The sequence below is a fragment of the Physella acuta genome, unplaced genomic scaffold, assembly GCF_028476545.2.
Source record: "Physella acuta isolate Inbredline_101_S28 unplaced genomic scaffold, ASM2847654v3 ptg000178l, whole genome shotgun sequence".
Lineage (NCBI taxonomy): Eukaryota > Metazoa > Mollusca > Gastropoda > Physidae > Physella > Physella acuta.
In genome coordinates, this window is record NW_026731697.1 from 86,672 (window position 1) to 100,000 (window position 13,329).

A 13,329-nucleotide genomic window follows, 5' to 3' on the forward strand; every position below is an offset into this window, starting at 1 on the left:
ATTGATAATGTATTACGATGTGCGGGGGGGGGGGAATACTAATCGTTTTAAAGTAGTTTTTGGATGACCCCTCAAGGGGTATAAAAACGGAGTTTCATTTTTAGTTTTAAAAAAAAAAAACTATGTTGATGATTTTGCTACCGATTTCCTCTTTTAAAAAATATACCAAACAAACTTAGGTCAATACGGCATGCAATAAACTTTGAATTCTGTATTGATTTCGATTTGGAGGGCTTTCTAAAATAAAAATCATTATTGGCGGGAAAGCACCAAGTTTACTACTGCACAAAAAAAGCCCACGAGCAAGCTGCGCGTCGCGCTCGACTGGCGACCAGTGTCACACGGCCCCTACCTGGCGTCCTTATGGGATAGGGCCAAGCAGGCGATGCGGCACTGGTGTGTACCACCTCGCCTCACCATGTTGATGTGACCCTATTTCCTTCAGCGTGTAGCTTCCTGAATGCTGGTCTTCATGGTCACGTAGTGAAAGTTTGTAAACAACCGATGATAGGATCTTTTGTTCAGTAAAGAGCGTGTATGTTTTATTCATGGTTGAAATATTGTTAAAATTTGCACAAGTGTAGACTAATTCGAACGTTTTATTATAGATTTAGACTAGATCAATAACCTTGCCTTAGAGTAAGAAGTCACAACTTCAATAAATACAAGCTGGATCTAGATTCTACTACTGGAGTAACTTCATTATTTGAGCCGGGTTCTTTCAAAAGTTTCACAAAAGAACTGTTTAAAAGGTTCAATGGTTAGAGTTGGATAGGCACAGACAGAGGAAATCTTCAATTAATTTGTATACATTCTAAATGTTGTCGATATAGCCTACTAAATAAATGATCTAGTCTCGTAGACCACCTTCACGTTGTTTTTTTCACAGTATTTTCTTAATGGAGTCCAAAAATTAAAAGTTAGCCTACTATGATCAGTCTTAAAAATATAGATCTAGTAATATAGATCTAGCATCAAATTTAAAAAAAAAATGATGTTGATAAACCTGGTGCATTTATCTTTTTTTTATGTAGCTCATCTTTTTTTTCCTTACGTGTAAGCTTTCAAACGCTTCAAGTTAGATGTGTTAGACGAACTTTGGGGTCATCCACTAATGACGTCACTTTTTTACCTCCCTACAGTCACACATCGTCACAAAAAGCCAACCCCCCCCCCCCCCCCCCACATGACGTCACACTCAGCCTAACCCTGAAACTACTTATCACGGTCACAAAAATTACGAACCCCTCCTCCTAATAGCATGACGTCTTTATGGACGACCCATTCGACGCTTATCATAATATGCTGCTATTTAATTTTTTTTTCAGGGTGGAAAATTTAATTACTATTTTCTGCATAATTATAGTCTAGTCTATGTTCGATGGAATAATTTTCTACTCTTTTTAAATAGTAGTCTAACCTAATTAATGAGAAATATAAATCCGTGTCACTGATATTAGTAAGTGGGGGCTTAACTGAATGTTAACATGATATAGTATATGACATACTCCGTGGTAAGCTGTGTTGACATATAGGTCAATAATCTCTTCGATCCACAGGGCGTCGATCAACGAGTTTATGGTTAGGCGTGGATGGCCTTGGCGTCACTCGACTACGTCATCGTGTGTTATGTGTGATTACAGCATGACCTGAACACAGAGAGGGATATTTAATTTAAACTCAAGATTTAACATCACACAATGTTTTTCTTCCAAGCTGCATGCACAAATCACATATAAACTTTTAAATCCTTCTCTAACAATGCATGCTAAGGACGTATTCCTATTTCCAGCTCTGATTGGTAAGTAACCTACGTTTATAATATTTATAATTTAATTAATGTTTATATTGGCTAGATTCTACGGACATGTAAGAATTAACTTCACCATCTTCAACATGCAGGGTTTGATGAGATTTTCTCCTATTGTGTTTTTTTTTTTGCTCGGCATTTTCTGTCGCGACTTCATGTGATGCTTGCACTAATACTGTGTTTCCTTGGTACAAACTTCCTGTTCGATCAAGTCTCTGACGTTTGCAACTAGCTTCAACTCATACCGACGAAAGAACTCCATATCTTTTTTTGGTGTGTTTCTAATGACTCGTCTCAAATGACGTTTTAGTTTTGAAGATTTCATAAACTCGTGACTGAGAACAACTTTGTACAGTGCGCTTTGTTTCTTCTCTATTCCCTTTCCAGTGATGTTAGTAAAACCGAATTTCAAAAATTCTTCTAAATATTTATGTTTTGTTTCAAATTACTAAGGTTTAGTATACCAGTTGGCGACCCCCCAGAAAGCCCTTCGCGACCCCCCTGGGGGTCGCGACCCCCAGGTTGGGAACCCGTGGGCTAGACTCTAGTAATTCAATAAAAAATGTAAACATTCTAGGTGTCCAGTTATCTAAATCTGGTCTATAAGTAGTCTACGTTTCTTGCACTAGGCTTAAAGTGGAAAAACAAGTTCAGCCGCTAGAATATTATCACCAATGCAGTTCGATAGGATAAGTTGTGACCAGTGGCGTAGCGAGATCGGGTGTCACCCGGTGCGGCACTTATGGTGTCCCCCCCCCCCCCCCCCCCAGAGACGTAGCGACCAGTCCCGGGAACAAATTTTCGATTTGCTCCCCCCCTCAAATTTTTCTCTATATATTTTGCTATTTTTGCCTTGGTGTCACCCCCCCTAAATGGTGTCACCCGGTGCGTTCCACACCCCCGCCCCCCCCCCCCTCGCTACGCCTCTGGTTGTGACCACGAGGAAACGGCATAGCAGAGGCGTAGTGACTCATTCCAGCCAGGTGCGAACTATCAAATTTAAGCCACCACCAACCCCCCCCCCCCCTACCTTTTAGACGCTATCCCTTAACAGTTATTATGTCACTATATTGAAAACAAATTAGTAGGGAGAGCCGAACAGTAGTCTATTTTTTTTAAAAACTTCGACTGTGTATCATTCAGTAATGCGACTCTAAAAGAGTTTTTTTTAAAATATAGTTTACCTCGTTTAGCGCCCCCTTACGGTCGGTGGCCGCGCCACCCATCCTCCCCTAGCTACGCCTCTGCGGAATAGTTGAGCAGGAGACAGTGTTTCTTCCAGGCATCTCTTCGGGGAATCTACCGCTCCTCGAACGAAATGGAATGGAATTTATATAGAAAACATAATTTTACTAGTGTCCGCCCCCCCCCCCCCGCCCCCCCCCGCGAAGAAAAAGTCTGGAAGATGGCATGAACCCATAAGTTCAGACCCCCGGATATATGAGACTCGTCAGCTGGGACAAGTGTGGCTAGAACTCTTCACCTTGACATAGTGTTTATATTGATTAGTAAAGCTATTTATAGCGTTGTGTACAGAGTTTCTTCCAGGCATCTTACCGCCCCCCCCCCCGAACGAAATGAAATTTATATAATTTATATAGAAAATATATACTTTTAACAGTGTCCGCCTCCCCCTGAAGAAAGTCTACCCCCCCCCGGAGAAAAAAGTCTGGAAGAAACACTGGTTGTGTATACATGTAATTATGTTTTGATGTTTTGTTTGGCACACGCGGTCACTATTTCGGTGATCCATTTTCAGGTTAATGACGTCATTTAATTAAGTTGACTTTTAATATTTTTTTTACATTTTCCCTCTGTTAATAACAGAAGTTTTATTGTACATTTATAGCCCAGTGAACAGGGGAGAGCCATAAATAATGCAACATGTTTTCTAAAGACCGTGACTCGACATAAACAACGTCTTAAACATGCTGCCCTATGCCAGGCACTTGCTGGCACTTAACGTTTTACCCCGTGTGTTGTTCAGGTCTTAGAACGTACCATCTGCATAGCCATTCGAGATTAGTTATTCCAGTGCTGCATATATTTAAAAACTGCGTTTTAAGTTGCTTCACCTTTCGTGACCTTAGGATAGAAATTAGGATTTCTAATTAGGGCATATCGTTGAAATGATTCATACATTTTAGTCATTTGTAGTTGTTGTTTTTTTAATAATAGATTCCTTGAATTTAATAATAAGCCATGTTATAACTGGTCAACTGGCAGAGCTATCTGGCAACCTCTTGATACTAGCTGGAAGAGCTATCTGGCAACTTCTTGCGTAGTTGGCAGGTTTATCTGGCAAATGTACACTTGTTGCTACTTGAATGTTGTTGTTTGCGCTGTGTAAATAAAACAAAACTATCACTGACATGACACACTGGGTCCCTGTCAACACGAGGCGACAAAAGCAGTCAGAAAAATAAAAACCTCAATTTATCTAGGCCCTGCTTTACATTGAGCACATTACAAAGTAAAACTAATTTAGGGGCATGTAACCTCACCCGCTCAGTCTCACATTCATACATCGAAAAAATACATAACACAACACAAACTTATCTACCTTGACGCCTACACATTTTAATACTCAATAGATAGTTTATTAGGCAAAAAAAAATCGTTATCGGGGCTTGAAAAATATAGTTTATAGGAGCATCCATGCAATCCGTGTTGCTTTTTATGTGGATACGCTTGCTTCAGATGCGTATCAGGTGGGGAGGGGGTACACACAGTGGCGTAGCGAGGTCGGGTGTCACCCGGCGCGGCACTTAATGGTGTCACCCCCAGAGGCGTAGCGACCCTTCCCGGGGACAAACTTTCAATTTTCGATTTGCAGCCCCCCCCCTCCCACCATCAATCTTTCGATTTGACACCCCCCCTCAAACTTTCGATTTGCACCTCTTACAAGACTATTTAACACTCGAATTAATCATTCAATTAAGCGAAATTATCATAATTTTTCCCTATATAATTTGCTATTTTTTGCCTTTGTGTCACCCCCTAAATGGTGTCACCCGATGCGGTCCGCACCACCCCCCCCCCCCCCCGCTACGCCTCTGGGTACACATTAGCGTCCCGGGCTAAAGAGGGCAAGTTTGTTTTATTTTATTATTTTAAAGTGTATTATTATGAAGGGATTTTTTTTTACTTGCTTTACTCTTGGTCAAGCTTTACGTTGTTATTACGACAGTTACTGACATCACTGATGTCACATGACTCCCGTCATGCCTCGTGCAATTAAAAAAAACACGAACGATTACGATCTAGGAAATAAATAAAGTTTGAAAATTTTAAACGTGAAATCTGAACCATTTGGTGATGATAGTATCGAACAGAGTTTCTTCCATGCCCCCACCCCCCTGAAGAAAGTCAACCGCCCCCAGAACGAAAAAAAAAGTCTGGAAGAAGCACTGGTATCGAATCATTGAGGCGGTGATTTTATTGTATGTTAAATCTACCCACAATTTACAAGTAACAAGTCATTTATAGCTAAATTTAGATTGTTACTACCCGACACTGATTAATTATATTGCATATGTTTAAAGAAGATAAGAACGCCATCTGTTATCTAGGAATACACTATGTCCCCTGTGCACTATCAAAGTGTAAAGTGAACACGTCTACAGTATGACGTGAAGTTATGTGAACGCTTCCACAATGTCATTGAACGATACATCAGCGTGCGGTGATTTCTAAGACCCCGGAGTTGAAGTATATAAAAATGTTGGCATTAAAATGTGGTTTAGCTACGTATTACACTAGTTGACAAACCACCTTTTATCCCCGACCATTGTGCTCTGTATTGAATACACGCTTTGATATAGGGCGGAGAACACAATTGAGCCAAGTCGTTCACAAAACTCAAAACCTTTTGATGAATGCAACAAGACTAAACCCTTTCATGAGCTCCCAAAAACTTCTCACAACTTCACACTGACAGCATATAAGGTGTTGTATTTTTTTATGATTGATTTTCCGAGGCAAAAACTACGGTCTTATTTTGAACTGTGTCTTTCTAATGGAAAAAAAAACAGTTATTTAATACTTTAAGACAGGGGTCTCCAAAGTTTTCAGCCCGAGGGCCGCATTAACTATCAATTTTCAGTTCGGGGGCCAGTTAGTTCCAGGCATGTCTTTGATTTTTCTGGGCAAAGTTCCTCAGCCATCACCAACAAACGTTTTTTCCGTGGACAAAAAGATCTCCGCGGGCCGGATGAGAGGACCTCGCGGGCCGCATACGGCCCGCGGGCCGTAGTTTGGAGACCCCTGCTTTAAGATAACATTAACTGTAAGCTTCCAATTGGTATTAGGTAAAAATCTGTCACACCGCTTCTAGCATAAACACCATTACATCCTCATTCACCAAACTAATTCTCGCTATCTCGCTGTTATGATGTGTGACTTACACTCCCCCCCCCCACTCACGATGTTAGTCGTCGGATTGAATCCACGGCTGACTGGCTAGTTCATACCCATCAAATAGCAACATCCTTGTGTCAACTTAAGCTTTCTTTTTGAACAGGCTCTACGTTTTTTTAAGCTATGTATAAACACACATTTCAAGTGTCGTAGGCAGGGGTTAGAACCTTGAGATTGACACCCCCCCCCCCCCCATCAAATAAAGTGGTATAACGTCACGTCACAGACGTCGCTGTGCTCGTATCGTTTTACGCTTTCAATTTTAACACTTTAAATATCACGGCAGGAGATAAACTGCACCCCCCCCCCATGACACATTCCTACCTACGTCACTGTAGTGTATTCATACTGTATAGCCTCTAGTGTAACTAGTCTTATAGTGCATCGTTCCCTTGACTAATGAATACCTGAAGCTAATGAGGTCGTCAGGGCGATGTCGACCTAATGTACTGTGTACCTATACACCCACTGTTACCTTGTTTGACGGTTGCAAAGACTAGCGTGCCTGTTCCTGATTACCTTTTATCTACCTGAGTACCGGGTCGTATTTCCGTTGTACAAATCCTTTTTGTCCGATCCTCTGTCTTTTGGGAATATTCATTTCATCTGTTTTTCTTTCTTTATTGGGCTACTGTTTGTTCTTAATACCTCCACAAATTAATTGCAATAGGTCGTTTTTTTTGTTGTTTTTTTTTTTAAATTACAGCGTAAGAAAAAAGTGCTTGATGGATGTTTATAATTTGTATGACTTTGTCCTCGTCACCATCTTGTTTTGTTTTTGAAAGTTTGACCATTGTAGTTCTTGTTGTAAAGTTACATCGGATGGGCTTAAGTGGAGGGGGAGGTCGTTTGTACACGCGTTATCCCCTAGCCAGCAATACGTTTCTTTCAGGTATCACTACAGGCGTACCTACCCCCCCCCCCTCCCTCGCTGACAAAATCGTAATATTTGTAATGTATGTTGAAAATATATGCTTTAATCAGTGTCTCTATCACCCCCACCCCCAGAGAAACATGTCTAAAAGAAATAAATAACACTGGACAAAATCAACGCAAAAATTGGAAAGCTGCCATCACTTATTCAGTTCAACTGAATGACGTGTTCGTGATTGAAACGAACTTGCTGCAGGCCGATTTGATTGGATTTGTAGAGGGGGGGGGGGGGGGGGAATACAGCTCCGTCACAAGGCGGGGGGGGGGGGGGCGCTGAGTGCGGTACTCACCGAGTGAAAAATTGAAAAATCGTAAAATTTGGTGTCCAAACAATGTTCCATCCAGTAAATTGTTACAGAAAGGGGGGGGGGGTGTAACACCCACAGTCTCGGCACCGGTTGAATGGGTGAATGTTTAAGGTTTTCCATGACATTGTAGTTGATACGTTTTCATCTCACTTTTGTAGTATTTCTGACGTTATGTGGTGACCTGGTTTAAACATATCTAGCGCGTATTGGGCTGCATCGCTAACACTTCGCTCGTTAATAGATTAACGTTTAAAAAGGGTTTCTACAAATTTTAGTTTTTTAACTTAATACATTTTCATCCTATTTGTGTAGTGCTCCTGACGTTATGTGATACATTTTCATCCTATTTGTGTAGTGCTCCTGACGTTATGTGATACATTTTCATCCTATTTGTGTAGTGCTCCTGACGTTATGTGATACATTTTCATCCTATTTGTGTAGTGCTCCTGACGTTATGTGATACATTTTCATCCTATTTGTGTAGTGCTGCTGACGTTATGTGATACATTTTCATCCTATTTGTGTAGTGCTGCTGACGTTATGTGATACATTTTCATCCTATTTGTGTAGTGCTCCTGACGTTATGTGATACATTTTCATCCTATTTGTGTAGTGCTGCTGACGTTATGTGATACATTTCATCCTATTTGTGTAGTGCTGCTGACGTTATGTGATACATTTTCATCCTATTTGTGTAGTGCTCCTGACGTTATGTGATACATTTTCATCCTATTTGTGTAGTGCTCCTGACGTTATGTGATACATTTTCATCCTATTTGTGTAGTGCTCCTGACGTTATGTGATACATTTTCATCCTATTTGTGTAGTGCTCCTGACGTTATGTGGTGACGTGGTAGCCCCGACGTGCCCGAGTGTGGTAGCTTGCATAGAGGAGTTCACGTCCACTGTGAAATACGTGGGGCACGATATTGGCGAGTACTGCAGGTATGTCAGTCTATAACAGTGAGTACTGCAGGTATGTCAGTCTATAACAGTGAGTACTACGGATTTGTTCTGGGGTCAGTGGCTATAACAGTGAGTACTGCAGGTATGTTCAGTGGCTATAACAGTGAGTACTGCATGTATTTCATGTATCAGTGGCTGTTCGGTGAGTGGTGGGAAGGTTCCCATGGTGTGGGCCAAGTGGAGATTAAGGTAAGCAAAGGTTTGGTTAGCCAAGTCTGTCTTTAGTCCAACCTCCAACCCTAGTGGCATACAGCAGCAGGTAAATATTCCATGCAAAATCCCTTTTTCTTCGCTAAGCATTACACAAATACTCAGATCTGATAAGTTGCAGAAATATTTTTCATTTCATTTATAATAGATAAATGCATGCAAGTAATGGAGTCTTATAATGATGAACATATAAGACATATAAGATGATTATTATAAGACTCCATTACTTGCATGCATTTATCTATTATAAATGAAATGAAAAATGAAATGTGTGACATTATGATAATAATTGACATTGTGATGTATGACATTGCACTAAACATGTGATATTGCAACAATACATGCCATTGCACTAAAATATGGCATTGCAACATGTGACATTCCAACAATATGTGACATCGCAACATGTGACATTACACTATGCATGTGAGATTGCAACAACCAAACTTCTGTTTTCCAAAGAATCCATTCCGTTCTGCTCAAATGCCTTACAAATGCACAGTGCGAACCCTTGACTCAAATCCACAAGGATAACGAACTGAGGAATTACAAAGACAGTGATAAGGACTGCAGTAAGTCTATTTTATACCGTCTTTTCATTCTTTTTTTTTTTCATGGTGGTCAAGCTTTGTTTAATCAACATGTATTTAAGAGTGTTGCTTACTATAAACTTACTCTCAACAATATTAGTTTTTTTTATCCTGTCCAAAATTGCTCAAATATGACTCTTTTAATTTATAAATAATGGTCCCCCTTTCTTTTATTTTCTATAGCAAGGGAAGCTACTCAAAATATTTGTTAGAATTAATTGTGAATTTTTTACTTTTAAACAGATTCAGCGTGGGTGGCCACTCCAGGGCTGTCCATTATCTTGATGACCATCACAGTTTGGTTGTTACATGCCTGCTGACCACTGGATCTGACACATCCACAAACCAATCAGTGTAAATACATGTTTTAAATCTTTATTATTGTAACTCAGATGTGTACTAATGTTATAGTTTATTTTGTATTTAGGTGAATGCCAACACTCAGTTGTAGCTATAGTAACACTATAGTTTCATTGTCACCTATTCTAATCTATAACTATTTTAACTAATACTTGAATCTGCTTTAAGCCCAAACTTTGTTTTTAGCTGTTTCAACTTTTGAATTGTTTGAAGAAAGATGTACAAGATGCTGTAGCATTGTAAATATGCACTAAAATGGTATTGTCATAATTAGATCTTATCATTTATTAGTGTAATATAATGCATGTTTATAATTGGTACCTTTCAATCTAGATTTTAATCTTGAATCTGCTTTAAATGTATTTACATTGTTCATTGGTTTACAACCGATTGTGAAAAAAATAATTTATTTAGGGATTTTATTTTGTATTTATTGCAAATACCTTTTTTTAATATCAATTGAAATACAAGTTAATTGTATTACTTGGCTAAATTCACACTAAAATTAGCAAAGGGAAAGATTAGTTTAGTGAAGGGGTTGAAATTAATAATTAGCAGAATCAATAATTCAAAAGTTAGTTGAATATTTGAATTGTACCTTAAATTGTACATAGACGATGCCATTTTATTCTGCACATGTATCCCTGCAATTAATGGAGTTGTTCGGTAAGTAGATGAAGAGCACCACTGCTCATGAGTTTAACTCCAGGGCTGGAGTCCTGACCACCTAATCCTATCGTATACCAAGTATGGATAAACAGATGAATTTCTTTTTATTGTCAGAACTTGAAGAGAATTTTTTTTTATTTGTAAAATATTTTTTTTACTAATGTTGCATTTCATTTTGTTGACTTCTAGCACTACATCATTGTTTTATTGATACCCACACAACCAACACCACATATACTGCTTATGTAAAAAAAAAGTCAGTTTTCTTTTTGAAAATTTATTGCAAAATAAATCTCGTTCAAGCATTACATTAAAAGAATCTATTAACAGGATTCTGTTAGGTAAAATAATGTACATGTTGCAAGCAAAATATTTTATTTAAATAATGCGGGAATAGTTTGTTGAAATGTGAATGAAATATTTAGACCAGTCCTTAGAACAGACTTCAATGAGGGTGAAATCCATAATTACAGATTCAGTAGTTGGTGAATGGACTATAATTTAGCCAAATCACCCTTTACCCCCCAATAGGCAGCTATCTACGGCCATTGAGGTCAAACATGCATATTCTGGATGTAAACAAAACTGTGTTTCAATACACTGCTAAAGTCAGTTAACTCTGTTTAAACTTGTGATTTGTTTCATTAAAGTGTAAATAACTGTATCCTTCATGTTTTTGTTTTTTTCTAAGATCAATGAGCAATACCATCACCAGAGGTAGTCCGCTGTAATAGGAATTTAAATGACTACAATTGAACACATTGTCAATTTCTCATATTCATCATTTGCAACATTGCAAATAAGCACGCCAAAAAGCTACAAACTAATTTGTATTTAGAAATCTTGAGACAGGGTTTCTTTTAACATCATCAAAATTAGGCATTTTAAAATGTGAAATATGAGGCCTCATGAGTTGTGGCATATTTAGGCATGTTGAAATGTGGCATATTTAGGCATCTTGAGTGCTGGAACATTTAGACATCTTAAAGCTCCTGACTATCAATATTCTCCTGACTGTATCAATATTCTTCTGCCTCATCTTCCCCACCGGCCTGGTCAGCTGAGTCCACTCCAACTTCTTCATAGTCTTTTTCTAACGCAGCCAAGTCCTCGCGAGCTTCAGAAAACTCACCCTCCTCCATCCCTTCCCCCACATACCTGTCAAACAATAGACACCCTGTTAATATAGCATCATTTTAAGTTATTCTTGTTGTACACCCAGTAAACATCTCTTTATGATCTTAATGAGTGTAAACTGGTTTTCTTGTGATTAAGGTTAGACTTTTTGTACTAAGAAAATAATTTGAATGTAAAATTTTACAAAGAGGCTAAGTGAAAAAAATGTATCACTTTGGAAGTTACACAGTAGCCTGTTTTTTGTTCTACCAAGAAAATATTTGCTTTTCTTTGTAGTGTCGCCCCATCAGTATTTTTTATATGAAGGGGGAGAACTGGCTTGTCTTTCTAGGGGAGGTAATCCATGAATAACTAAAATACAACTAAAATTGTGGGCCTTGTTAACGAACATGCCCATGATTTAATCAATATAAAATGAGCATAAAAACAAAGGTAAGTGAAAAAGGAACCTACCAGTGCACGAAAGCTCTCTTAGCGTACATGAGATCAAACTTGCGGTCCAGTCTAGCCCAGGCCTCAGCTATGGCGGTGGTGTTGCTCAACATGCAGACCGCGCGCTGGACCTTGGCCAGGTCACCCCCGGGCACAGCAGTGGGGGGCTGGTAGTTTATACCCACCTGTTTGTTGTTAAGTAAACGTAAAACTTACAATATGATCAAACTGATTAGGGCTGTCCATAAACGACGACACACTCCTAATGACGTGGGGAGGTTCGAACATTATTGATGATGTATGACAAGGTTGTTTTTTTTTAATGTTAAATTTTGGTTTCTTTGGTAACACTAAAGCATACATCACCTTAAAGCCGGTTGGGCACCAATCAACAAACTGGATGCTCCGCTTTGTTTTAATGGTTGCTATGGCAGCGTTGACATCTTTGGGTACTACGTCGCCACGATACAACATGCAGCAGGCCATGTACTTGCCGTGACGTGGATCACACTTGACCATTTGATTGGCTGGCTCGAAGCAGGCGGTGGTGATCTCAGCAACGGTCAGTTGCTCGTGGTAGGCCTGATAGGTTAGTTCAAGAATCTGGTTTACTTTAGCAATATTTTGGCACGAATACTTTAACAAGAATCTGATTATCTCTAGCATTTTGACAAGATACAGTTATAACCAGGGTTGTCCATTAGCGACGACACGCTCTTAGTAGGCCTTCTCATCTGTATAACCAAACTACCCACCTGTATAACAAACTACCCACCTGTATAACCAAACTACCCACCTGTATAACCAAACTACCCACCTGTATAACCAAACTACCCACCTGTATAACCAAACTACCCACCTGTATAACCAAACTACCCACCTGTATAACCAAACTACCCACCTGCATAACCAACCTACTCACCTTCTCCGCTGAAATGACCGGGGCGTATGTGGCCAGGGGGAAGTGTATGCGCGGGTAGGGCACCAAGTTGGTCTGGAACTCCGTCAGATCCACGTTGAGGGCGCCGTCAAACCTGAGGGAGGCGGTGATCGAGGACACGATCTGGCCGATCAGTCGGTTCAGGTTGGTGTAGGTCGGACGCTCAATGTCAAGGTTACGCCGGCAGATGTCGTAGATGGCCTCGTTGTCGACCATGAAGGCGCAGTCGGAGTGTTCCAGGGTGGTGTGGGTGGTGAGGATGGAGTTGTACGGCTCAACAACGGCGGTGGATACCTGCAAGATACAGACTTTTTTTTACATGAACCTTTGAACCTACACTCTGGAGATCTTTGGTTGGCGACCCATACCCCAGCAGTTGTGCTTGGCAATGATGATGATGATTGAACAAACACCAACAGCGGTAAAACCTTTTTAAAAAAATTTTTACTGCTCCTCCAGAACTATAGCTTTAACAAAGCAAACACAGCTATTGCTAAAAGATGCGAATCAATGTAATAATTGGGGAAAAAAACTGCCGAAAATTGCGAAAGCTAC

General features: G+C 39.7%; 2 protein-coding genes across 2 annotated transcripts in view; one reads left to right on the top strand and one right to left on the bottom strand.

The window, feature by feature from the left end:
- Window positions 1–357: 357 nt before the first annotated feature.
- On the top strand, window positions 358–10,929 carry LOC131936426 (uncharacterized). Its single transcript, XM_059293399.1, has 5 exons — window positions 358–535; window positions 1,560–1,801; window positions 8,298–8,415; window positions 9,109–9,218; window positions 9,480–10,929. The coding sequence occupies exons 2-5, from the start codon at window positions 1,762–1,764 to the stop codon at window positions 9,554–9,556; spliced, it is 345 nt and encodes a 114-aa protein (XP_059149382.1). The 5' UTR covers window positions 358–535; window positions 1,560–1,761; the 3' UTR covers window positions 9,557–10,929.
- Window positions 10,930–10,955: 26 nt separating this feature from the next.
- The window catches only part of LOC131936425 (tubulin alpha-1C chain), a 7,358-nt gene continuing 4,984 nt past the window's right edge, over window positions 10,956–13,329 (bottom strand). The window contains exons 4-7 of the mRNA XM_059293398.1: window positions 12,757–13,068; window positions 12,201–12,416; window positions 11,856–12,019; window positions 10,956–11,423 (exon numbers count right to left, since the gene is read on the bottom strand). Coding sequence (XP_059149381.1) covers window positions 11,285–11,423; window positions 11,856–12,019; window positions 12,201–12,416; window positions 12,757–13,068 — 831 coding nt within the window. The 3' untranslated portion in view covers window positions 10,956–11,284. The remainder of the gene's footprint in view (window positions 11,424–11,855; window positions 12,020–12,200; window positions 12,417–12,756; window positions 13,069–13,329) is intronic.